Source organism: Lissotriton helveticus, chromosome 7, assembly GCF_964261635.1.
Source record: "Lissotriton helveticus chromosome 7, aLisHel1.1, whole genome shotgun sequence".
In the NCBI taxonomy this organism is placed as follows: Eukaryota; Metazoa; Chordata; class Amphibia; order Caudata; family Salamandridae; genus Lissotriton; species Lissotriton helveticus.
In genome coordinates, this window is record NC_136068.1 from 1,612,457,857 (window position 1) to 1,612,478,621 (window position 20,765).

Consider the following 20,765-nt stretch of genomic DNA (forward strand, 5'->3'; position numbering starts at 1 on the left):
GACTAGCACTGTGAATGTAAGCAGGATCTCCGCTCCAGTAATCCCCACAACTACATTTACTCAGGGCTTCGTGGTCCTCACTGTGGTGCTTCCTGAATATGGAGCACCATGTGCACTACCTTTTTCCTGTACGACAATCTCCTCACCTTTTCAAAGATCAGAATCGTCAGCCATTATGCTAAAAATGTAAAACTGCTTTTCCATAAGCTTAAGATACTGGTTGTCTACATTTTCCGACTTAGTGGCCCCACTGGTTATGAAGGCTGCAAATTTTACTATCTTGGGGGACCTCAACTTTCATCTAGAGGACCCCCTGGAAACGGGGAGCCCAACTCGTTGACTGGTCTTGAAGCTCTCAACCTACTCCTGCATAACCAGGGTCCCACTCACCAGGCGGGTCATTTGCTCGATCCTATTATTTCCAACTTGGCGTGGGATTGTGGTGTACCTGCACTTCCCCTGGGATGGTCTGATCACTATGCCATCTCATTCAAATTAGTCACCCCAGGGGATATCTGGTTGACCAACAGTGATGACTTAGGTAGTAGGCGGCCCTGGAAAAATGTAGACTTAGATTCCCTTAACAATTTGCTAAAGGTAAATCCCCCGGACACTAACTTATCCTGTTGGTCATTGAACATTGCGGTATCTGACTGGCTAGCCAGGTGAATCGTCCACGGGCCTTATTTTCCATGGTCAAGAAGCTGGCAGGATCTAACACGACTCCACTGCCTCCAGTCTTAGATGATACCCAATGCAATGATATTGCAAATTATTTTACTGCTAAGGTTGAAACAATATATAGTTCATTAAAGATCCCCAATGCTGTGAACATAGTGAGTTCCCTGACCAAGATGGCAAGCAGGAGTCATCATTCTTCAGCAACTAAAATCTCTGCATGGCTGCCTTTTAATGATGAATCCTTCTTGGACTGTTTGGCCAGGGTAAAATCTGGCTCTCCTTTAGACCCTCTCCCCGCAAACATCTTGCAACAGCTTTCTCGAGAAGCGCATGGTATTCTCAAAGCACTTTTAAATGCTTCTTTACGAGAATCATGCATTCCCCTTGAATGGAAGCATGCAATGGTGGTTCCTTTGCTGAAAAAGTCGGGAGCGGATCCCATGGTCATGTCAAATTTCCGCCCTATCTCACTGCTGCCGGTCCTTTCCAAGATTTTGGAAAAGCATGTTGACTGCCAACTTTCAGCCCATGTGGAACGTATAGGTTTTTTGCACCCATCACAATCTGGGTTTAGAACTCACTTTTCTACCAAAACCACTTTGCTGGGGGTCACGGAAAAGTTGCGCTCCTGCTTAGACAGAGGGGAGACAACAGCGCTCATTTTACTCGATCTGAGCGCCGCTTTTGACACGGTGTCACATTCCATCCTTTTAAAGTCTCTCCAGTCAGCAGGAGTTGTAGGGCCTGCATTATCTTGGCTGTCCTCCATTCTTAGCGACCGTACATTTCACGTTTTCTCTTCTAAATCTTCATCTACCATCAGGTCATCTGCGTACGGAGTTCCCCAGGGGTCCACTCTGAGCCCTGTGCTCTTTAACATCTATGTGAGACCCCTGGCATCAATTGTAGAGGATGCGGGTTTATCCCTCTTCTCGTACGCCGATGACAGGCAAATCATCTTCTCCTTGTCCTCTACCAAGGAAGGGTCTCTGTCCTCCCTTCAAGTTGGTTTACGGCGGGTGTCGGAGTGGATGAGTGCTAACCAGTTGAAATTAAATGGAGAGAAAACTGAGGTGGTTATTTTAGGTAAACACAAGCACCTTTGGGGGCCCCAACATTGGCCACTGGAAATGGGCTCTCTCCCTCAACCGGTTACCCAAGTTCGTAACCTGGGGTTTATCCTTGATAACACCCTCTCAATGCGGCAACAGGTGGTCAGCGTCGCTTCAACATGCTTTACTATTCTAAGATGGTTGCGGAAGATCATCTGGATGCTCCCTGACTCCACTAAAAGAACGGTGGTCCAGGCGCTGATCACTTTGCACCTGGACTACGGGAACATTCTGTACTTGGGGGGAAATTATTATTATTATTAAAATTTTATATAGCGCGCAGTTACCCTAGGGCATCCCAGCGCTTAATCAGCGAAATCAGGAGGTGCTGAAGAAACTCCAGGTAGTCCAGAACTCCGCTGCCCGGCTTGTATGCCAGATCCCAAGGAGATCATCCAACTCTCCTGTTTTGCGGGATTTGCACTGGCTCCGCATTGAGAGGCGTAATAAATTTAAGACCTTGTGCCTTATCTTTAAAATCAACTAAGGGTCTGCCCCTCTCTATCTTAAGGAGATTGTTCATCCATATGTCCCTTCTCGGCCCCTACGCTCAGCCACTCAGGGCAACTTAGTAACACCTAGTTGTAGACTATCCAGAATGGGTGGTCGCTCCTTTGCGTTCCTCGGCCCTAGATTATGGAATTCTCTTCCCTGGTCAATGAAGCAGGGACCGTGTTATCTTAGTTTCCGGTGAGATCTTAAGACCTGTCTCTTTTCTCAGTGATGAGGGATCTGGTTATTCAGTTGCAGTAGTTTAACTACCTGCGCCGGGAAACCCTGTCCAGGGTAGCTGTGCGCTATATAAATTTAATTAATAATAATAATAATAATATGTCTAGACTCAAATACCAATAACTCATTGCACCAAGATGCTACCTAGTAGTATGCTGCTTTTCCTTTGCTGGAGTAAGTCTGGCTCTTGGAGAGCTGGGCTTATCGGATACCAGGAGGGGTTCCTAAAGAGAGGAACATTCATTGCTGAACCAAGCAATGATCAGCAGATCTACGTTTCTGATACATCCTGACCTAGTCTCATAAGTCTCATACAAACAACAGAAGAGCTTTATAAAGCGCTATCTAAAAACAAGTTATTGCCACGTGAGCTGTATAGTTTGATTTCTTCATCTATTTAAAAAAGAAAAGCAGAAGCTCTGAACCAAGCAGGACAAGTCCCCAAATACAACAATGCACACTTGAGCCCCTTTCACTTCACATTTCCTTGGGTGGGCGGTTCTTACTGGGCATGGGGTAACTGCACTAATCTGCCAAGTTAAACTTGTCAAAAGTAACAGTATTTTCTGAGGTATAATAAATTAGATTACGCTTTGCTCTTTATAGCTCTATGTAGTTTAAAGCATGCTTTTATTCGTGATAGACTTATTTTTATACAGCTCAATTTTCTTTTGCTAGAAGACTATGTAGGTTCATTGTCGAGAAATATATGAAGTATACCCTATGACCTTTGAACCGGGGGTTTCTCTTCCTGGCTCTTTTCTCATCACCGAGAGGGTGGAGTACATCATGGTGGGGCCCGGTGATGAAGCATGACACTGACTAGGTCGGTGTGTGAGGGCTTTCCTATCCACCCAAAAGTGGGTGTGTGATTCTTATCTATCTCACTCCGTCTCTGTGGCTTTTTTGAGACTGATCTGACCTCTCTGTTTTTATTTATTTGTACATCATAAAGAGTCACCAAAAAAGCGGGCTGGATGGCACAGAGCCGCATGTTACCATACACTATGTTCATTTAACTAGGTCAATTGGTAAAGCACGTTTATGAAGGTACATGCAGATTTCCTTGCTCTTTACAAGAAACTATAACTCAGTAAACAACTCTACCGCAAATAAATATATCTCCTTAGTAGACAGGTCATGAAGATTATATGATAAAGAGTTATTGAAGATGATATCTCATAGTTTCAGGTTCCCTGCACAGCCAGTGCTTCAGGTAATAGAGAAACTAGGGAAAGAATGCATTACACCAACATCAAGATATAACACCTGCCTGCCCCCTGCCTTGTATGCACATCTTACAGTGACCATCATTTGAAGGCTCATACAAAGTTTTGAGCTAATATTTTGATTTATAAAAATGACATTTTTCTGTGGTGTCTTTCCAAATGATGCTTTCAGTCTCGTCTCACCTCAAACATTCATGGGTTAGCACCTACCCACTAGCATTGACTAGATTAGAGGTTGAAGGGTGATGGGAGCACGAAGACTTTGTATTGGGCTGGGGCGAGAAGTTCGGGCCTCCTCAGAAACAGTTATCACTTACATTACCCACCCTTCTTCCATAAAGGTTAAGCTCGGGCAGAGGCCTGCATGAGGACCCTCCACAACCGTTTGGGACAGGAACTGGAAACTTTCCTTGGTGGTCAAAGAAGAATTCCCATCTCCATACTGTTTTTAACCCCATTCAGTGGGTTGCCCCAGTATGGTTCTCAACCCTTTAAAGTGATGGATTAGAGCAGATGAACATATACTGAGGAGGTTGATGGGCGGTGGGGAAAGAGTATTTACCCATGAAACTCTTCCGTCCGATCTTCTCCATCACTCTTGATGAGCAGACAATGTCTCAAAATGGCAGCTAGGTGTCGAAAGAGTGCAGCCTCTTCCTGGGAAAAAAAAGAAAATTTAAATAAAGGCTCTAAAAATCCACCAGACACCCAAGTGCCAACAGAAGAGTTACAGGAGCAACAGAGATGCATAAAACCAGGTAAATCACACAAAACTGTTCAATACAGTACTCTACAAAAGTATCAAATGCACCACCCCCGCCCTGCAATCAGCAATGATTAGACAATTGAAATTTGTTCTCAGGTCAATTCCTCAATGTTTGATCAAAAGAGCTCTTTACTACTATAAGTAACAAGCACTGGCGAAGCCAATAGGCCTGTTTTGCATTTTTGAATCCAGCGTAAAACATTAAAGAGCATGATGCTGTGTAAAAAATAAAATAAACAAGCACTGGCATAACCAATAGGTCTCGCCTTTGGGACCTCTAAGTGGTTAGCCAGAGATATTGACTTTGCCTATGTCTTTCAGATGTGCTGTGCAGAAGTCTGAAGCATGCTGAAAAGTTATAATAAAGAAGTGTCCGAAGCATTTTTGTTACCTTATATAGGACCAAGTAAGCATTATGTAGAACTGAACAACCATATTAAAAAAGTATTAACAATAAATAATGGCTTGGCATAATGCTATTGGCATTGTAAATGACAATGCCTTTTATTTAAGTTTTGGTTTTTGAAACATAAATAAAACACATTGTCATTTACAATACCAATAGCTTAAACTCGCATAAATGCGAGACCTATTGCATTGCAAATGCTTGTTTGTTTTTTCCATTTGGTGTTATCTGATGTGGACCTAATAGGGTTAAATCCTACCTGATCTAAATGTATTAGGTGAGGTAGTATAACCTCCAGGTGATTTGGCAAGACCGTTACAAAACAAATTATATGGATATTCAGTAAGAGGATAGATATGAAAGCCTAGCTTTGCGACTAGGCCCTACAGTAAGGTGTGTAATGTCATCATAGTTGCTGCTACTCTTCACAATGAAGCTGACAAATCATTTCAGTTTCTGCATCATAAAGTCTGCTAGTTGAAGACAGATTTTTAGCTTCATTTCATGAGTTTTTCCTCGTTGAATAAATGTGAGTAAACTCCTGTATCAGCATCAGGGCGTGAAATTCATTTTTCCCAGACTCAGTGATCTAGAAAAAGTTGTCGATATTTTCCTTCCAGGCATACCTAACGACTGTGTCATGCATATGCCAATTTATGATCACTTTAAGAATGGTATTATGAAGTTTGTAAGAGCTTGCTAGCTTAATACACCATATTTCTCAGCATGAGTGTGAGAGTCACAGCCAAAGTGAGCGGTTAACATATGAAGTTGATAAACTGTATAACATTAGGTTGAGGAAATCAAAGACCTATTTTTTGATGCATGTTAACACTAAGGGGAATGACAGTAAGTGCCAATTAAAAACAAGTTATATTTAATATGCTTAATATTTCTTTCAAAAATAGTACTTTTTTTATTAAATCTAATCTTGCGAAATAGACACTGGCACAGTGAGAACAGGATTGAGACCAGATTATTTTCGCTGGAGAAAGAACATCTGCCTAGTGGTTATGATAGCCAATCGTATGTTTGAGTTGGATTACACCATGTTGCATTCAGGGGAAAGAAAGGCCAGCTGTGGAGTCAAGAGAATGCCCCACGATTCTTTAATTTCGATAGTGAGGTTTTTGCTTGGACAAAATAACAGAATAAAAACATTGTGTATTTCGTACGTTTAATCACCTCATGTTTAATTAACACCACAAGTTTTTTTATAGAGAATTAGCACTAACAATATAAGCAGTTTAGGAAATGCAGCATGACTGCAACTAGTTGTTGAATTATTTTATAACACTCTGGAAATCTTAGAGAACAGCAATCAGTTAAAAGGGGGGTACCTTCCTTACTCCCCCTGACATTATCAGTAACCCTACATTACTGAAGATTCCTTTGCTTACATCTGCAATTTACAGCTGCGTAGGCTTCAAAGAACGCCGTGATACATTGTACCCAATGAGATGAATTAATGATATATGAAGATAAAATAAAATACAATTTGCAGGTATGAACCCTGCCATGCCATTAATGAAACTTTACACAGCGAAGAATATTTCAGATGAAAAACTGTCCAAAAAAAACATGTAACCTGACTTCTGCTTCATTTGTAATACATAGCTAATGACAATGTGTTCTTTCACTTCAGCCATTTTTGAGCTGATATGTTTCCGAAATGAGAGTGAAAAGGGGGATTTGAGGAGTCTGATGTGTCTGTCAGGTTATTGCTGCGTATTCATAAATATCGTGTTTTGTAAGGTAGTTTAATTACACAGTGGCTCCCAGTGAATTTCAACCTATTCCCTGAAAGGAGCACGGTGCTGGTGTCTGCGTTGTAGCTCCAGCAAGAACACTGACAACTGAGAGACAGACCAGAGAGCATGTTATAAATAGATGCATACCCTGGCACACACTGGCTTGCATTCTGGAGTACCAGCTGCAGCGCCAGGTATGATCTGAAACACTGAACAGACCTCCCACGCCCTTCAACAAGATCTTTCACAGCACAGTGATCCACAAATATTATCCTTGCATGGCCATGGCGTTTCATCGAGGTAGGCTGCGCGCCACAGGGCCCGCGCACGCACAACAGACGGGACATTTGGCTCGCTGACGAACTACCGGCATGTGTTAATTACTGTTTATTGCAGGGGCCACACTGAGTCCCGTATGGCCCAGTGTTAGCAAATAAAATGCGAGCACCTTCTGTTGAAACATCTACAACAGGGAAATTGTGGGCATTCTTCCAGTTCATTTTTGTGGTCTGGACCAAATTTTCATTCCTGTGTTGTAAAACCTGGCACACGGCTCTGCTGTGTATGATTATTTAATAAACTGGGGAATTCCTTTGTTAGAGGATTGAGGAAAAATGTCCTTTGGGGACTGTTTTCAATTAAAAAAAGTTGAGAAAACATATGACAGCAGGCAAAACGGAATCACAAAGGTGTGTGAGAGAAGCCAGTCAAATGTACGGCTGGGGCAGAGTCAATGACTTCAGCGCTACCAGGCGTGAACCGAAATAGCCCATGTGCATCATAAACACACCCCAGGAGACGCAGCTTCGGTTACAGCCACCTCGTCTCACGGCCCAGAAGTGGCAGAAGGCAGGGTCTGTTGTGAAACTAAGCAGAGCGCGCCCTGGAGCCATTCCACTGCCTTATCTCTTGTTATAACAACAACTCTGCAGCAGAGGGACACATCTTCACCAGCGAAAATGTGGATGTCAAGACTTCCCCGAGAGGAGGGCGGTAAAGTAGCATTTCAAAGAAAATCAGGGTGGCGCATTAAAAGCAATTAGTAACAGGATACTAGGTTAAGCAAGGGCGGGCGCGTTCGGAAAGGCAATAAATTGCTTTATCAGATAACAAAAGCATGTGACAAAGGAGGAATGAAGCTGCAGCTGCCAGCCTGCTCGCTCCAGAGAGCAAAACGCCATGAGAGTGAACATTTTAAGAAGAGGTGGGACATGTACCCGCCTTTGGCCAATTGCGGGCTTTCATTTATTGAAAGCCACACGCAAAGGCCAATAGAATTTAACAACCAGACGCACAAGCTTTCTCAAAGCTTTCTGAATGTCTGGAGTGATTCCAAGAGGCCTTCTCCTATAGCAGCGCAAGCGTGCTGCGCTCGGCTCGACCTAAAAACTACACTACTGCAACTGCTTTTTTTTTTTATAAACAATGCATTTACAAGATAAAGAATGTAATAGAGAATAAAGACTGAAATGTAACGTGATTCAAAGTACTTTTACGAAGCAAAGTTGTCCCTACTGCATTGCAAGGCAAGCACTCCACAAAAGCAGGAATAATAGATTAAACAGCCAATAGCATGGGTCGTGAGAGAAATATTACTCCGGGCGAAGTCAAAGCCCACTTTGTGTATATTTTAAAGCACAAGTAACAAGATGCCACAGAGACTGCTGTGCAGTCAAGCCTAACGTACAATAGGTGTCAACATCAATACAAGTATCTAATGTCCTTATACCATCCTTAACAGATGAATCCAGATTTATGTGGGAAAGAGATTCTAGCAAAAAGACAAAAGGTACTTCTTACTAATTGATGGGATACCATGCAAATATACACAACACGTATATTCGTGAAAAAGAAATTCCACAGTTGAAACAATGGGAAAATGTTGAATGATTTATCCATTAAGGGACATTTTTAAGGATTTTAGAGTCTGTAGGAGAGTAGGGTCTGCTATCCTATGGTCACCCCAAATTTTTGCTTTTTTGGCTTCACTGGTTTTCGACTACTGAGGCTGTGGGCCTGCTAATCAGACCCCCAGCCTGCTGTTCTCTCTCTAAATTATTAATACATGTGCTATAGGTACATACCACAATTGGAAATGGACTCCTTGTTAGCCCCTGTACCATGCACTATAGGTGCTCAGGGCGTAGGTGCCACCAAGGCCTACCAGGGGCTGCAGCATATCTTTTGCCACCCCTGGCTGGTTCTTAAATTGACACAACTGGCTGATCACTCAGCTGGGGCAAGGTGGTGTAATCACCCCTTGCTTAGATATAGTATACCTATATCTAAACCTATATCTGGACACATATAAACCTGTGAGCCACTCCTATGGAAGGCCTTATCAATCCTGGAGGCAGAGTGCGTGGTTTAATGTGAGATGGAGCTCTAGCATGAGCTGAGCTTGTCTGCAGCCGTCGGGAACAAATCCCTAAGCTGTTTCAGGATAATGCCATACCATATACTATTAAGTGCATTATAATCCTCGCGGTTATATAGCAACTTTTGTTTGGCTTTATCAAGACATGTCGTATAAGGTGTCATACGATTTGGAATACTATCCCCTCGCCAGTTCTGGCGACGGGGATAGCATTCCACCCCTCTAGAGGGGTAAGACATGTTACTTTACTGAAATGCGGTTAATTTCTAAAAGGGCCTCAGATCCACAAAATGGATGCTTCTGCCACAGACACAAGTCTGACCCCCTGAAGCTGACCGAAACTCAGCCAAAGGGGCCTGGACAAAGGATTTCCTGTTGCAGGGAGGTGTCACACCCCCCCAGACAGGAGATAGTGGATTGTAGCAGGGAGATTTGAAAGAAACCAGACACTGCATGGGGAGCACAAGGCTGCCCCTTGCATAATCCGGTCAAACCGGTTCTGGGGCACACCAGCCCCAGTCCCAGCGCGGCCTGGATCAAAGGAAAGGGGTGTATCCACCCCCTTCCTGGGTCCCACCCATAGGAGGGGACCTAGCAGGTAATCCAGCCCCCCAGATTCGAATAAGAGTGGGAGCAGTGCCAATGCACTTCAGATTATCCTGATGAAACATAAGAAACGAAACTCTGGACCCTTCGACATCCTACTCAACGTAGAAGACTGAAGAATGTCCCTTGTGGTCAAGGAGTGACCACCCTGTGCAAACAGGCACCATCCAGCACCTCGACGTCTGCTTTGTTGCAGTTCCCGCCGGAACTCGAGCGACAGAGATCGACGAGATCAAGCTTGCCTGCCTTCTAACAGCCCGATCCACAGTCCCTGCAGAGTTGAGACCCGTGGAGGCGACCGGAAGTGTGGGGCACGCCATCTTGAAAAGACCACGGGACGCTGACCGTGCAGCCCACGAGTGACCCTTGAAGCTGTACACCGGGGTTTGAGAAGCCCCAACCCTGAGCCACTCTTGCACCGAAGTTCAGCCCTCCACACTTGACAAGTGCTGCGTGGGGCCCTTCTGCTTCTTTTGGCTCAACGCGTTGGCCAGTCCCTTGCCAGCTGGCTTGTGGCCCCTGAGCCGACGAAAAACGAAATACAACTTGTGATTCTGGTTGCTCCAGATTTGCACCAGCTCCCCTGAAAAGGAGCCCCCACTCTGACCCTCCTGGTCCGAGTGAGAAGCAATCTCCCGGTTCCGCGTGGATTGCTTTTGCCAAGTGTTGTTTGCTCCAATCTTGAAGCCGACAGCGCCGACGGCGAGAGCCGTCGTGGGACAGATCGTGACCTGCTCCTGGACTTCGTAGATGCCCCAGAGCCCACGTGACAGCGGAGAGAAGCTCCTCGACAACCACCTGATTGCGCCCGACATTGCCTGGTTCCATCCTGGTTCCACCCTGGTCACTGCTGAGTGACCCAGACTCTGTCCCCTCTGCTTTCAGGTACTTTTCGACTTCGATCCACCCTTGGATCCCACCGGACACTTCTCCTTCACAGCGCCTGCAGCCTCTTCAGCTTCAAGCACCAAGAACCAGCGTGACGAAACCCGACACTACTTCGACCCTGTGCACCCGCTTCCTGTGGGTGAGGTAACATTGCAACGCCGGTGTTCCCACACTGGTACACACCTCTAGGGTCTGCGTCTTAAGTTTTGTCTTTCTAGGTTCAGCGGAAGTGTCCCAAAACTCTATTTGCTTAATTTTTACGCACCATTGACTTGCATTGGTGCATGCGTGTGCTTTCAGCACTGCACCCGAATCCCGTGGGATTTTCCCGACTTCAGCATTGCTTGTCCTGACTGCTCCCAGCGATTGCCTAGGCCCTACGCCTAACCACTGTTCGATTGGTATCTCTTATACCACTTTCTTAATATATGGTCTGAGTGGCCCCTCGCCCTCATCCATAATTGTGCAACTTTGTATGTTATACTGTGCTTTTGATTTAACGCTTGTGCCCCTTTGTTCATAAAGAATACTGGGGATTATTTTGAGTAATAAATACATATATTTTTATAATATATACTTGTGTGGTGTCCTTTCATTTGATATTACAGGACTGTGATTGGTAAAACAGCTCGCTTAACAGGACCTCTTGAGTTAAGCCTTTAAGGCTGCTTAGTCTATGCTACCATTAAGATAGCTTGTCTACAAGGTTGACTTACAACCAGACACCATAAGGGATCGCTTGGACTGATACAAGGTGGTTCCCAAATTGGAAACATCATATATCAGGCCAACTTCTCACATTGGTGCGCAGCGGTGCGGATTTGAGCTTGCTGTTGTTTTACCATTGCAATCTTTTTATCAAATTGAAAGATCACATCAAGTACCTTAGGTACATATAAATCAAAAGCTTAGCATATTAAGTTCTACTGAACTTAGTAGTTGTATATTAAAGGGATTAGCACACCCTGACTACAACTCACTAGCAAGGTACAGTAGGAAAACACTTAGTGTAGGTAAGTGCACCACTTACACCTCACTAGCAGTCATGCCCGGCACAGGTGAAACTCCCAGCTCTCTGCCTGTGACAGTTGACCTTACCCAGGCAACTTCCAGCTATGACAAACTTAGCCACAAAGACTTGTGTGCCTTGTGCATATCAAGAGGGCTAAAAAGGGGCAGAGGTCCCACCATTCCTACCCTGATAGCCATTCTAGAACAGGATGACTTAGCTAAGGCGAGTGCAGCTCCCCTAGATTCAGGAGATGGAGTGAACCCCCCTGTAACTGATACCACTCCAGAGGAGGAAGAAGAAGAGGAGGAAGAGGAGGAGGACTCAGATGTAGAGGACCCAGAAAATCAGGATCAGAGGGGTAGCCAGGTTATAGTTGCCAGGCATAACCAGGCCAACTTAAACCTACTGGGGAATGGAGAGGGCCAGCACCTCCCCAGATCCCAAAATATCATTCTCCCAGGCAACAGAAGAGTGAGATCTCCATCAGGGGACTCTCACATTTCTAGTGCCTCAAGAGAATCTCAGAAAGGGATGACTTCCTCTCAGAAGATAGAACATAGAGCCAGGATGAGGGCTGTCAAACTCCAGATAGAGAGGGAGGAGGTAGCACTGGCTCAAGCTAGACTTGCCTTGGCAAGAGAGCAAAAGTTGTGTGGCTTAGATGCCACTGGTGGCAGCATAATTCCTAGAGAGAAAGACAGGAGCTATGATAATAGAAACCTGACAAAAATTGTGCCCCCCTACAAGGAAGGGGATGACATCCACAAATGGATGACTGCACTTGAGAGAGCCTGCATGGTACAGCAGGTTCCTCAGGATCAGTGGGCTGCAATTTTATGGTACTCCTTTTCTGAGAAAGGGAGGGATAGGCTCCTCACAGTTAGACCCGAGGATGCCAAAAAATACTCTGTCCTGAAGAGTGCTCTTATTGAAGGGTTTGGCCTAACCACTGAGCAATACAGGTTGTTGTTCAGAGACACCCAAAAAGCACAGACTCAGGACTGGACTGATTTTGTTGATTGTGCCACTAAGGCTCTGGAGGGTTGGTTGCAGGGAAGTAAAGTTTCAGACTATACAGGATTGTACAATCTTATGAGAGAACAGATCCTTAATAACTGTACAAACCAGCTGTTGCATCAATACCTTATTGACTCTGATCTGACCTCTCCCCAAGAATTGGGAAAGAAGGCAGACAAATGGGTCAGAACAAGGATTAAGCAGAAACCCCAGAACCAAGGTGGTGACCAGAAGAAAACAGACCAGAAGGGTGGAAATCAGAAAGATAAAGAAAAGGACCAGAAGTCTTCAGGCCCCCAAACTAGTAATAAGGAGGGTGGTTCCCAAAATGGCAACAAGAAAAAGAAGAATGATGGCCCAAAGAAACCTTGGTGCAATACCTGCAAATCAGTTTCACACTGGGGCAGTGAATGCACCAAGAAAAATCCAGTCCCCACAACTGTAGCTCCTAAAGCACCTGCACCCCCTAGTACAGTTAACAGTGGTGGTACACAACCTAAGGGTATAGTTGGGTTAACCTTGGGTACTGAGATGGAATCTGGCCTAGTCAGAATCCCTACTCAGGCAGTTCTCCTATATGATGTGGACTTAGCTTTGTCCACTACAGTGAGTCCCAGTAACCTGGGCAAATATAGGCAGACGCCTTTGATAAATGAGAAACTGGCTCAGGCCTACAGGGACACATGTGCCAGTGTCACTATGGTGATACCTGACTTTGTGGACCCTGGACAGATTGTACTAGGTGAAAGTTACCTAGTGACCAATGCAAGCAACTCCACTACTTCCCATAGTGTGGCTGTTGTGAACTTCTCCTGGGGAGGGGTAGATGGCCTAAAGAAAGTTGTTGTGAGTGCAGACCTCCCAGTAGACTGTCTGTTAGGCAATGATCTTGAAAGCTCAGTTTGGTCAGAAGTGGAGTACAGGACTCATGCAGAAATGCTAGGGATTTCAGCACATGTCCTTGCAGTGACAAGGACTCAGGCTAAGAAGTGCCTTCCTGAACCAGTGGTGGATCTTGGAACAATAGACCAACCACAACCCAAGAGAAGGAGCAAGAGGGTTAAGGCTTTGTCTTCCCCCTTGCCCCAGGTTGAGGATCAGATTTCAGAGGAAACTGATTCTGCAGTCCAAGAGGAGACTGTCTCTGAGGAACTTGAGCCTGATCAGGTTGAGTTTCTGGGGACAGGGGGACCCTCAAGGGCAGACCTGGGGCAGGCTCAATTAGATTGCCCTTCACTTGAACCCCTCAGACAGCAAGCTGCTGATGAGGCTGCAGGGAATGCTCAAGGTGCCCATAAAGTTTATTGGGATGATGGACTCCTTTACTCAGAGGCTAGAGACCCCAAGCCTGGTACAACCAGGAGGTTGGTTATACCTTTGAAGTTTAGGGGTTTCCTTCTCACCTTGGCCCATGATATTCCCCTTGCAGGACACTTCGGCCAGAACAAGACTTGGGACAGGCTTGTTCCACACTTTCACTGGCCTCATATGTCAGAAAATGTCAAGGAGTTTTGTCGCTCCTGTGTCACTTGCCAAGCCAGTGGTAAGTCAGGTGGCACAACAAAGGCCCCCCTTATACCACTACCTGTGGTGGGGGTACCCTTTGAACGTGTTGGAATAGACATTGTGGGTCCCATGGATCCTCAAACAGCATCTGGGCACAGATTTATACTGGTGGTAGTGGATCATGCCACCAGGTACCCAGAGGCAATTCCCCTAAGGACCACCACAGCACCTGTGGTGGCAAAAGCCCTCATTGCAGTTTTCTCAAGAGTGGGCTTCCCAAAGGAGGTGTTATCAGACAGAGGTACAAACTTCATGTCTGGATATCTAAAAGCAATGTGGAAGGAGTGTGGAGTAAACTACAAGTTTACCACACCCTATCACCCACAGTGCAATGGGCTTGTGGAAAGATTCAACAAGACCCTCAAGGGAATGATAAAAGGTTTACCAGAGAAGCTCAGGCGGAAATGGGACATCCTTTTACCCTGCTTGCTCTTTGCTTACAGAGAGGTCCCACAGAAGGGGGTTGGCTACAGCCCTTTTGAACTTTTGTTTGGCCACCCTGTGAGGGGTCCACTATGTTTGGTGAAGGAAGGATGGGAGTTACCTCTCAAAAAGCCTAAGCTAGATGTTGTGGACTATGTACTTGGTCTCCGCTCCAGGATGGCTGAGTATATGGAAAGAGCATCCAAAAACCTGGAGGCAAGTCAAGAACTGCAGAAAGCTTGGCATGACCAAAAGGCTGTTCTGGTTGAGTTCCAGCCAGGGCAGAAGGTGTGGGTGTTTGAGCCAGTGGCCCCAGCAGCACTCCAGGACAAATGGACTGGACCCTACCCTATCATTGAGAAAAAGGGAGAAGTCACCTACTTGGTTGACTTTGGAACCCCTAGGAGCCCCCACAGGGTGCTTCATGTAAATCGTTTGAAAGCATTTGTGGACAGGGAGGACATGAGCTTGCTCATGGCCACAGATGGGGAACAGGAGGAAGAGAGTGACCCTCTCCCAGACCTGCTTTCCCAGAACCCTGATGATGGTTCAGTTGATGGAGTAGCCTTGGCAGGCAGCCTCACTGACCAGCAGCAGATGGACTGCAGACAAGTTTTGCAGGCCCACAGACACTTGTTTTCACTCACACCCAGTCAAACTAACTGGTGCACCCATGAGGTGGACACTGGTGACAGTCTGCCTGTGAAGAATAAGATCTACAGGCAACCTGACCATGTCAGGGATTGTATAAAGGCTGAGGTGCAAAAGATGTTGGAGCTTGGAGTGATTGAGCCATCAGAGAGCCCATGGGCAAGCCCAGTGGTCCTTGTGCCAAAACCTCATACCCAAGATGGAAAGAGAGAAATGAGATTTTGTGTGGACTACAGAGGTCTCAATGCTGTCACTAGGACAGATGCACATCCCATTCCAAGAGCAGATGAGCTCATTGATAAATTGGCTTCTGCCAAGTTTCTGAGCACATTTGATTTGACAGCTGGCTACTGGCAGATCAGATTAGCTGAAGAGTCAAAAGCCAAGACAGCATTCTCTACCCCTAGTGGACATTATCAGTTTGTGGTAATGCCCTTTGGTTTGAAGAATGCACCTGCCACTTTCCAAAGGTTGGTGAACCAAGTCCTTGCTGGGTTGGATGACTTTTGTGCAGCATATCTAGATGATATTGCTGTCTTTAGCTCCACCTGGGAGGATCACCTGATCCACCTGAAGAAAGTTCTGGGGGCCCTGCAAAAGGCAGGCCTGACTATCAAGGCTACCAAGTGCCAGATAGGGCAGAGCAAGGTTGTATACCTGGGCCACCTAGTAGGTGGAGGTCAGGTTCAGCCACTGGAGAGCAAGATCCAGACCATACAGGACTGGGCTCCTCCAACTACCCAGACACAAGTCAGAGCCTTCTTGGGCCTGACTGGGTATTACAGAAAGTTTGTGAAGAACTATGGGTCCATTGTGACACCATTAAATTACTTGACATCCAAGAAGATGCCAAAAAAGGTTCAATGGACAGTTAGCTGTCAAAAGGCATTTGATGACCTGAAGAAAGCCATGTGCTCTGCACCTATCCTGAAGAGTCCTGACTACTCCAAACAGTTAATTGTACAGACAGATGCTTCTGAGTTGGGGGTGGGAGCTGTGCTTTCACAACTTAATCAAGATGGTCAAGACCAGCCCATTGCTTTTATTAGCAGAAGGCTGACCCCCAGGGAGAAACGTTGGTCAGCTATTGAGAGGGAGGCCTTTGCTGTGGTTTGGGCCCTGAAGAAGTTGAGGCCATACTTGTTTGGTACCCACTTCCTAGTTCAGACAGACCATAAGCCCCTCTTGTGGCTAAATCAGATGAAGGGTGAAAATCCCAAACTGCTCAGGTGGTCCATTTCCCTACAGGGGATGGACTTTACAGTGGGGCACCGCCCAGGGACTGACCATGGTAATGCAGATGGTCTCTCCAGGTACTTCCACTTAGAACATGAAGACTTATCTGGTCAAGGTTAGTTTAATGTCCCTAAGTTTGGGGGGGGGGGGGGTTATGTAGGAGAGTGGGGTTTGCAATCCCATGGCCACCCCAGATTTTTGCTTTTTTTGCTTCACTGGTTTTCGACTACTGAGGCTGTGGGCCTGCTAATCAGACCCCCAGCCTGCTGTTCTCTCTCTAAATTATTAATACATGTGCTATAGGTACATACCACAATTGGAAATGGACTCCTTGTTAGCCCCTGTACCATGCACTATAGGTGCTCAGGGCGTAGGTGCCACCAAGGCCTACCAGGGGCTGCAGCATATCTTTTGCCACCCCTGGCTGGTTCTTAAATTGACACAACTGGCTGATCACTCAGCTGGGGCAAGGTGGTGTAATCACCCCTTGCTTAGATATAGTATACCTATATCTAAACCTATATCTGGACACATATAAACCTGCGAGCCACTCCTATGGAAGGCCTTATCAATCCTGGAGGCAGAGTGCGTGGTTTAATGTGAGATGGAGCTCTAGCATGAGCTGAGCCTGTCTGCAGCCGTCGGGAACAAATCCCTAAGCTGTTTCAGGATAATGCCATACCATATACTATTAAGTGCATTATAATCCTCGCGGTTATATAGCAACTTTGGTTTGGCTTTATCAAAACATGTCGTGTAAGGTGTCATACGATTTGGAATACTATCCCCTCGCCAGTTCTGGCGACGGGGATAGCATTCCACCCCTCTAGAGGGGTAAGACATGTTACTTTACTGAAATGCGGTTAATTTCTAAAAGGGCCTCAGATCCACAAAATGGATGCTTCTGCCACAGACACAAGTCTGACCCCCTGAAGCTGACCGAAACTCAGCCAAAGGGGCCTGGACAAAGGGTTTCCTGTTGCAGGGAGGTGTCACACCCCCCCAGACAGGAGATAGTGGATTGTAGCAGGGAGGTTTGAAAGAAACCAGACACTGCATGGGGAGCACAAGGCTGCCCCTTGCATAATCCGGTCAAACCGGTTCTGGGGCACACCACCCCAGTCCCAGCGTGGCCTGGATCAAAGGAAAGGGGTGTATCCACCCCCTTCCTGGGTCCCACCCATAGGAGGGGACCTAGTAGGTAATCCAGCCCCCCAGATTCGAATAAGAGTGGGAGCAGTGCCAATGCACTTCAGATTATCCTGATGAAACATAAGAAACGAAACTCTGGACCCTTCGACATCCTACTCAACGTAGAAGACTGAAGAATCTCCCTTGTGGTCAAGGAGTGACCACCCTGTGCAAACAGGCACCATCCAGCACCTCGACGTCTGCTTTGTTGCAGTTCCCGCCGGAACTCGAGCGACAGAGTTCGACGAGATCAAGCTTGCCTGCCTTCTAACAGCCCGATCCACAGTCCCTGCAGAGCTGAGACCCGTGGAGGCGACCGGAAGCGTGGGGCACGCCATCTTGAAAAGACCACGAGACGCTGACCGTGCAGCCCACGAGTGACCCTCGAAGCTGTACACCGGGGTTTGAGAAGCCCCAACCCTGAGCCACTCTTGCACCGAAGTTCAGCCCTCCACACTCGACGAGTGCTGGGTGGGGCCCTTCTGCTTCTTTTGGCTCAACGCGTTGGCCAGTCCCTTGCCAGCTGGCTTGTGGCCCCTGAGCCGACGAAAAACGAAATACAACTTGTGATTCTGGTTGCTCCAGATTTGCACCAGCTCCCCTGAAAAGGAGCCCCCACTCTGACCCTCCTGGTCCGAGTGAGAAGCAATCTCCCGGTTCCGCGTGGATTGCTTCTGCCAAGTGTTGTTTGCTCCAATCTTGAAGCCGACAGCGCCGACGGCGAGAGCCTTCGTGGGACAGATCGTGACCTGCTCCTGGACTTCGTAGATGCCCCAGAGCCCACGTGACAGCGGAGAGAAGCTCCTCGACAACCACCTGATTGCGCCCGACATTCCCTGGTTCCATCCTGGTTCCACCCTGGTCACTGCTGAGTGACCCAGACTCTGTCCCCTCTGCTTTCAGGTACTTTTCGACTTCGATCCACCCTTGGATCCCACCGGACACTTCTCCTTCACAGCGCCTGCAGCCTCTACAGCTTCAAGCACCAAGAACCAGAGTGACGAAACCAGACACTACTTCGACCCTGTGCACCCGCTTCCTGTGGGTGAGGTAACATTGCAACGCCGGTGTTCCCACACTGGTACACACCTCTAGGGTCTGTGTCTTAAGTTTTGTCTTTCTAGGTTCAGCGGAAGTGTCCTAAAACTCTATTTGCTTAACTTTTACGCACCATTGACTTGCATTGGTGCATGCGTGTGCTTTCAGCACTGCACCCGAATCCCGCGGGCTTTTCCCGACTTCAGCATTGCTTGTCCCGACTGCTCCCAGCAATTCCCTAGGCCCTAGGCCTAACCACTGTTCGATTGGTATCTCTTATACCACTTTCTTAATATATGGTCTGAGTGGCCCCTCGCCCTCATCCATAATTGTGCAACTTTGTATGTTATACTGTGCTTTTGATTTAACGCTTGTGCCCCTTTGTTCATAAAGAATACTGGGGATTATTTTGAGTAATAAATACATATATTTTTATAATATATACTTGTGTGGTGTCCTTTCATTTGATATTACAGGACTGTGATTGGTAAAACAGCTCGCTTAACACGACCTCTTGAGTTAAGCCTTTAAGGCTGCTTAGTCTATGCTACCATTAAGATAGCTTGTCTACAAGGTTGACTTACAACCAGACACCATAAGGGATAGCTTGGACTGATACAAGGTGGTTCCAGAATTTGAAACATCATATATCAGGCCAACTTCTCACAGAGTCCCGGGCCAAACATATGGGGGGGGGAGGGAGGGGGGATCTGTGTGGAACAGCTTTGAATTTATGATCTAATTTCAGCCCTTTCATGTCATCTTTGACAGATTCACTGACAGCGCACAGGCACACTGGTCCAAATTCTAAATGTGTTTACATCTCATTTTCAGGGACAGGGAGGTGTGCTTTCAATATAGTAACACAGCAGCAACTCACTAATACTGCAAATAAACACTGAACCCCTTTCTCCTATGTGAGGTCCTGTTGTGCTTTAAAAAACCTTTTGTAGGGCTGTTTCATGAAACATAAATACGACATTTCGCTCCAAAATGTCTGTAATAGACTCGCAGACATCAACATTGAAAATAAATTAAAGTGAAAAAAAAGAAATTAAAATAATTTACTGAAGAATTTTTTTAAGTCCTCAGGGCAAAACTCTCAGAGGAGTGCTGGCACTATCAGGGTACCCCCTGAAAGGTTGGAGTCCTGGGCCAGCGCCCACTTTGCCCATGCCTTAAACGGTCTCTGTATCCATTCCCTAAAAGTTTTCAGCTCAGTCTGGTAAAAAGCCCTTCTATTAAACTTCCTTGACATCGGCACAGGAGGAAAGATAGCGGATGCAATCAAATAGGAGTATTCCCAGAGGGAATGCTGTGAGAATATAAACAACATGAAGACCGATTGCTTCAAACAACAAGGGATAAGACAGGAATGTTGTCTCAGCAGAACTGTATTTAATAAACGATCCAACATTTCCCACAGACATATCACAAATGCCAGCCTTGTACTTCTATTTCCAACAGAAGAAGGCATACAGCAAATCTCTACAACACTCTACAAAGCTACTGCAAACTAGGAAGCCTGAAAATAAACATAACAAAAAAACAAACAGGTGTGAAGTAGGTGTGTCAAGTTATGAACACAATCAACAATAGACTTGAGAAGGGGGCGCTAGAGGGCGCACAAGCTAATGGCCGCACTTTAGTGAGGCTCTGGCTGCCTGGTCAGAACTATCCTCCTTTTATCCTCTTATCCTGCAGTGATCCACCTGTAACTTTCAGCGAGTGTGCGTTACTGTGCCCTGCAGATCCTGTCCAAGTTTGGAGGCGATCCGACATTTGACGCCGGACTTCGTCAAGTGTGAAGTCAGACCGGGACACACTGCCACGGAGGGGCGGCGCAACAGCCTGGGAGCGCGACTACGTGAGTCCGAGGCTCGCCACGAGGAAAGCGGGCCTCAGACGCGGGGCGGCCCGCCTGGAAAGTGCGTTTCCTGCCGAGTATCGGCTGACCTGCTGTGGCGGTGAGTCTTCCCCTTCTGCTGGCCACTTCAACGCGCAGGGACATTGAGCGGCGATACAAAGACTTGCTGGGACCGTGAGTGGAGACAGGACCTGCCGCCTGACCGGGAGGTGGGTG

General features: G+C 46.5%; 1 protein-coding gene across 1 annotated transcript in view; it reads right to left on the reverse strand.

Annotated features, from left to right (window-relative positions):
* Window positions 1-20,765, reverse strand: part of LOC144770599 (chaperone Ric-8A) — a 403,114-nt gene that overhangs the window by 200,957 nt on the left and 181,392 nt on the right. Inside the window, exon 4 of the mRNA XM_078655263.1 lies at window positions 4,317-4,411. Within this exon, the coding sequence (XP_078511389.1) occupies window positions 4,317-4,411 (95 nt within the window). The remainder of the gene's footprint in view (window positions 1-4,316; window positions 4,412-20,765) is intronic.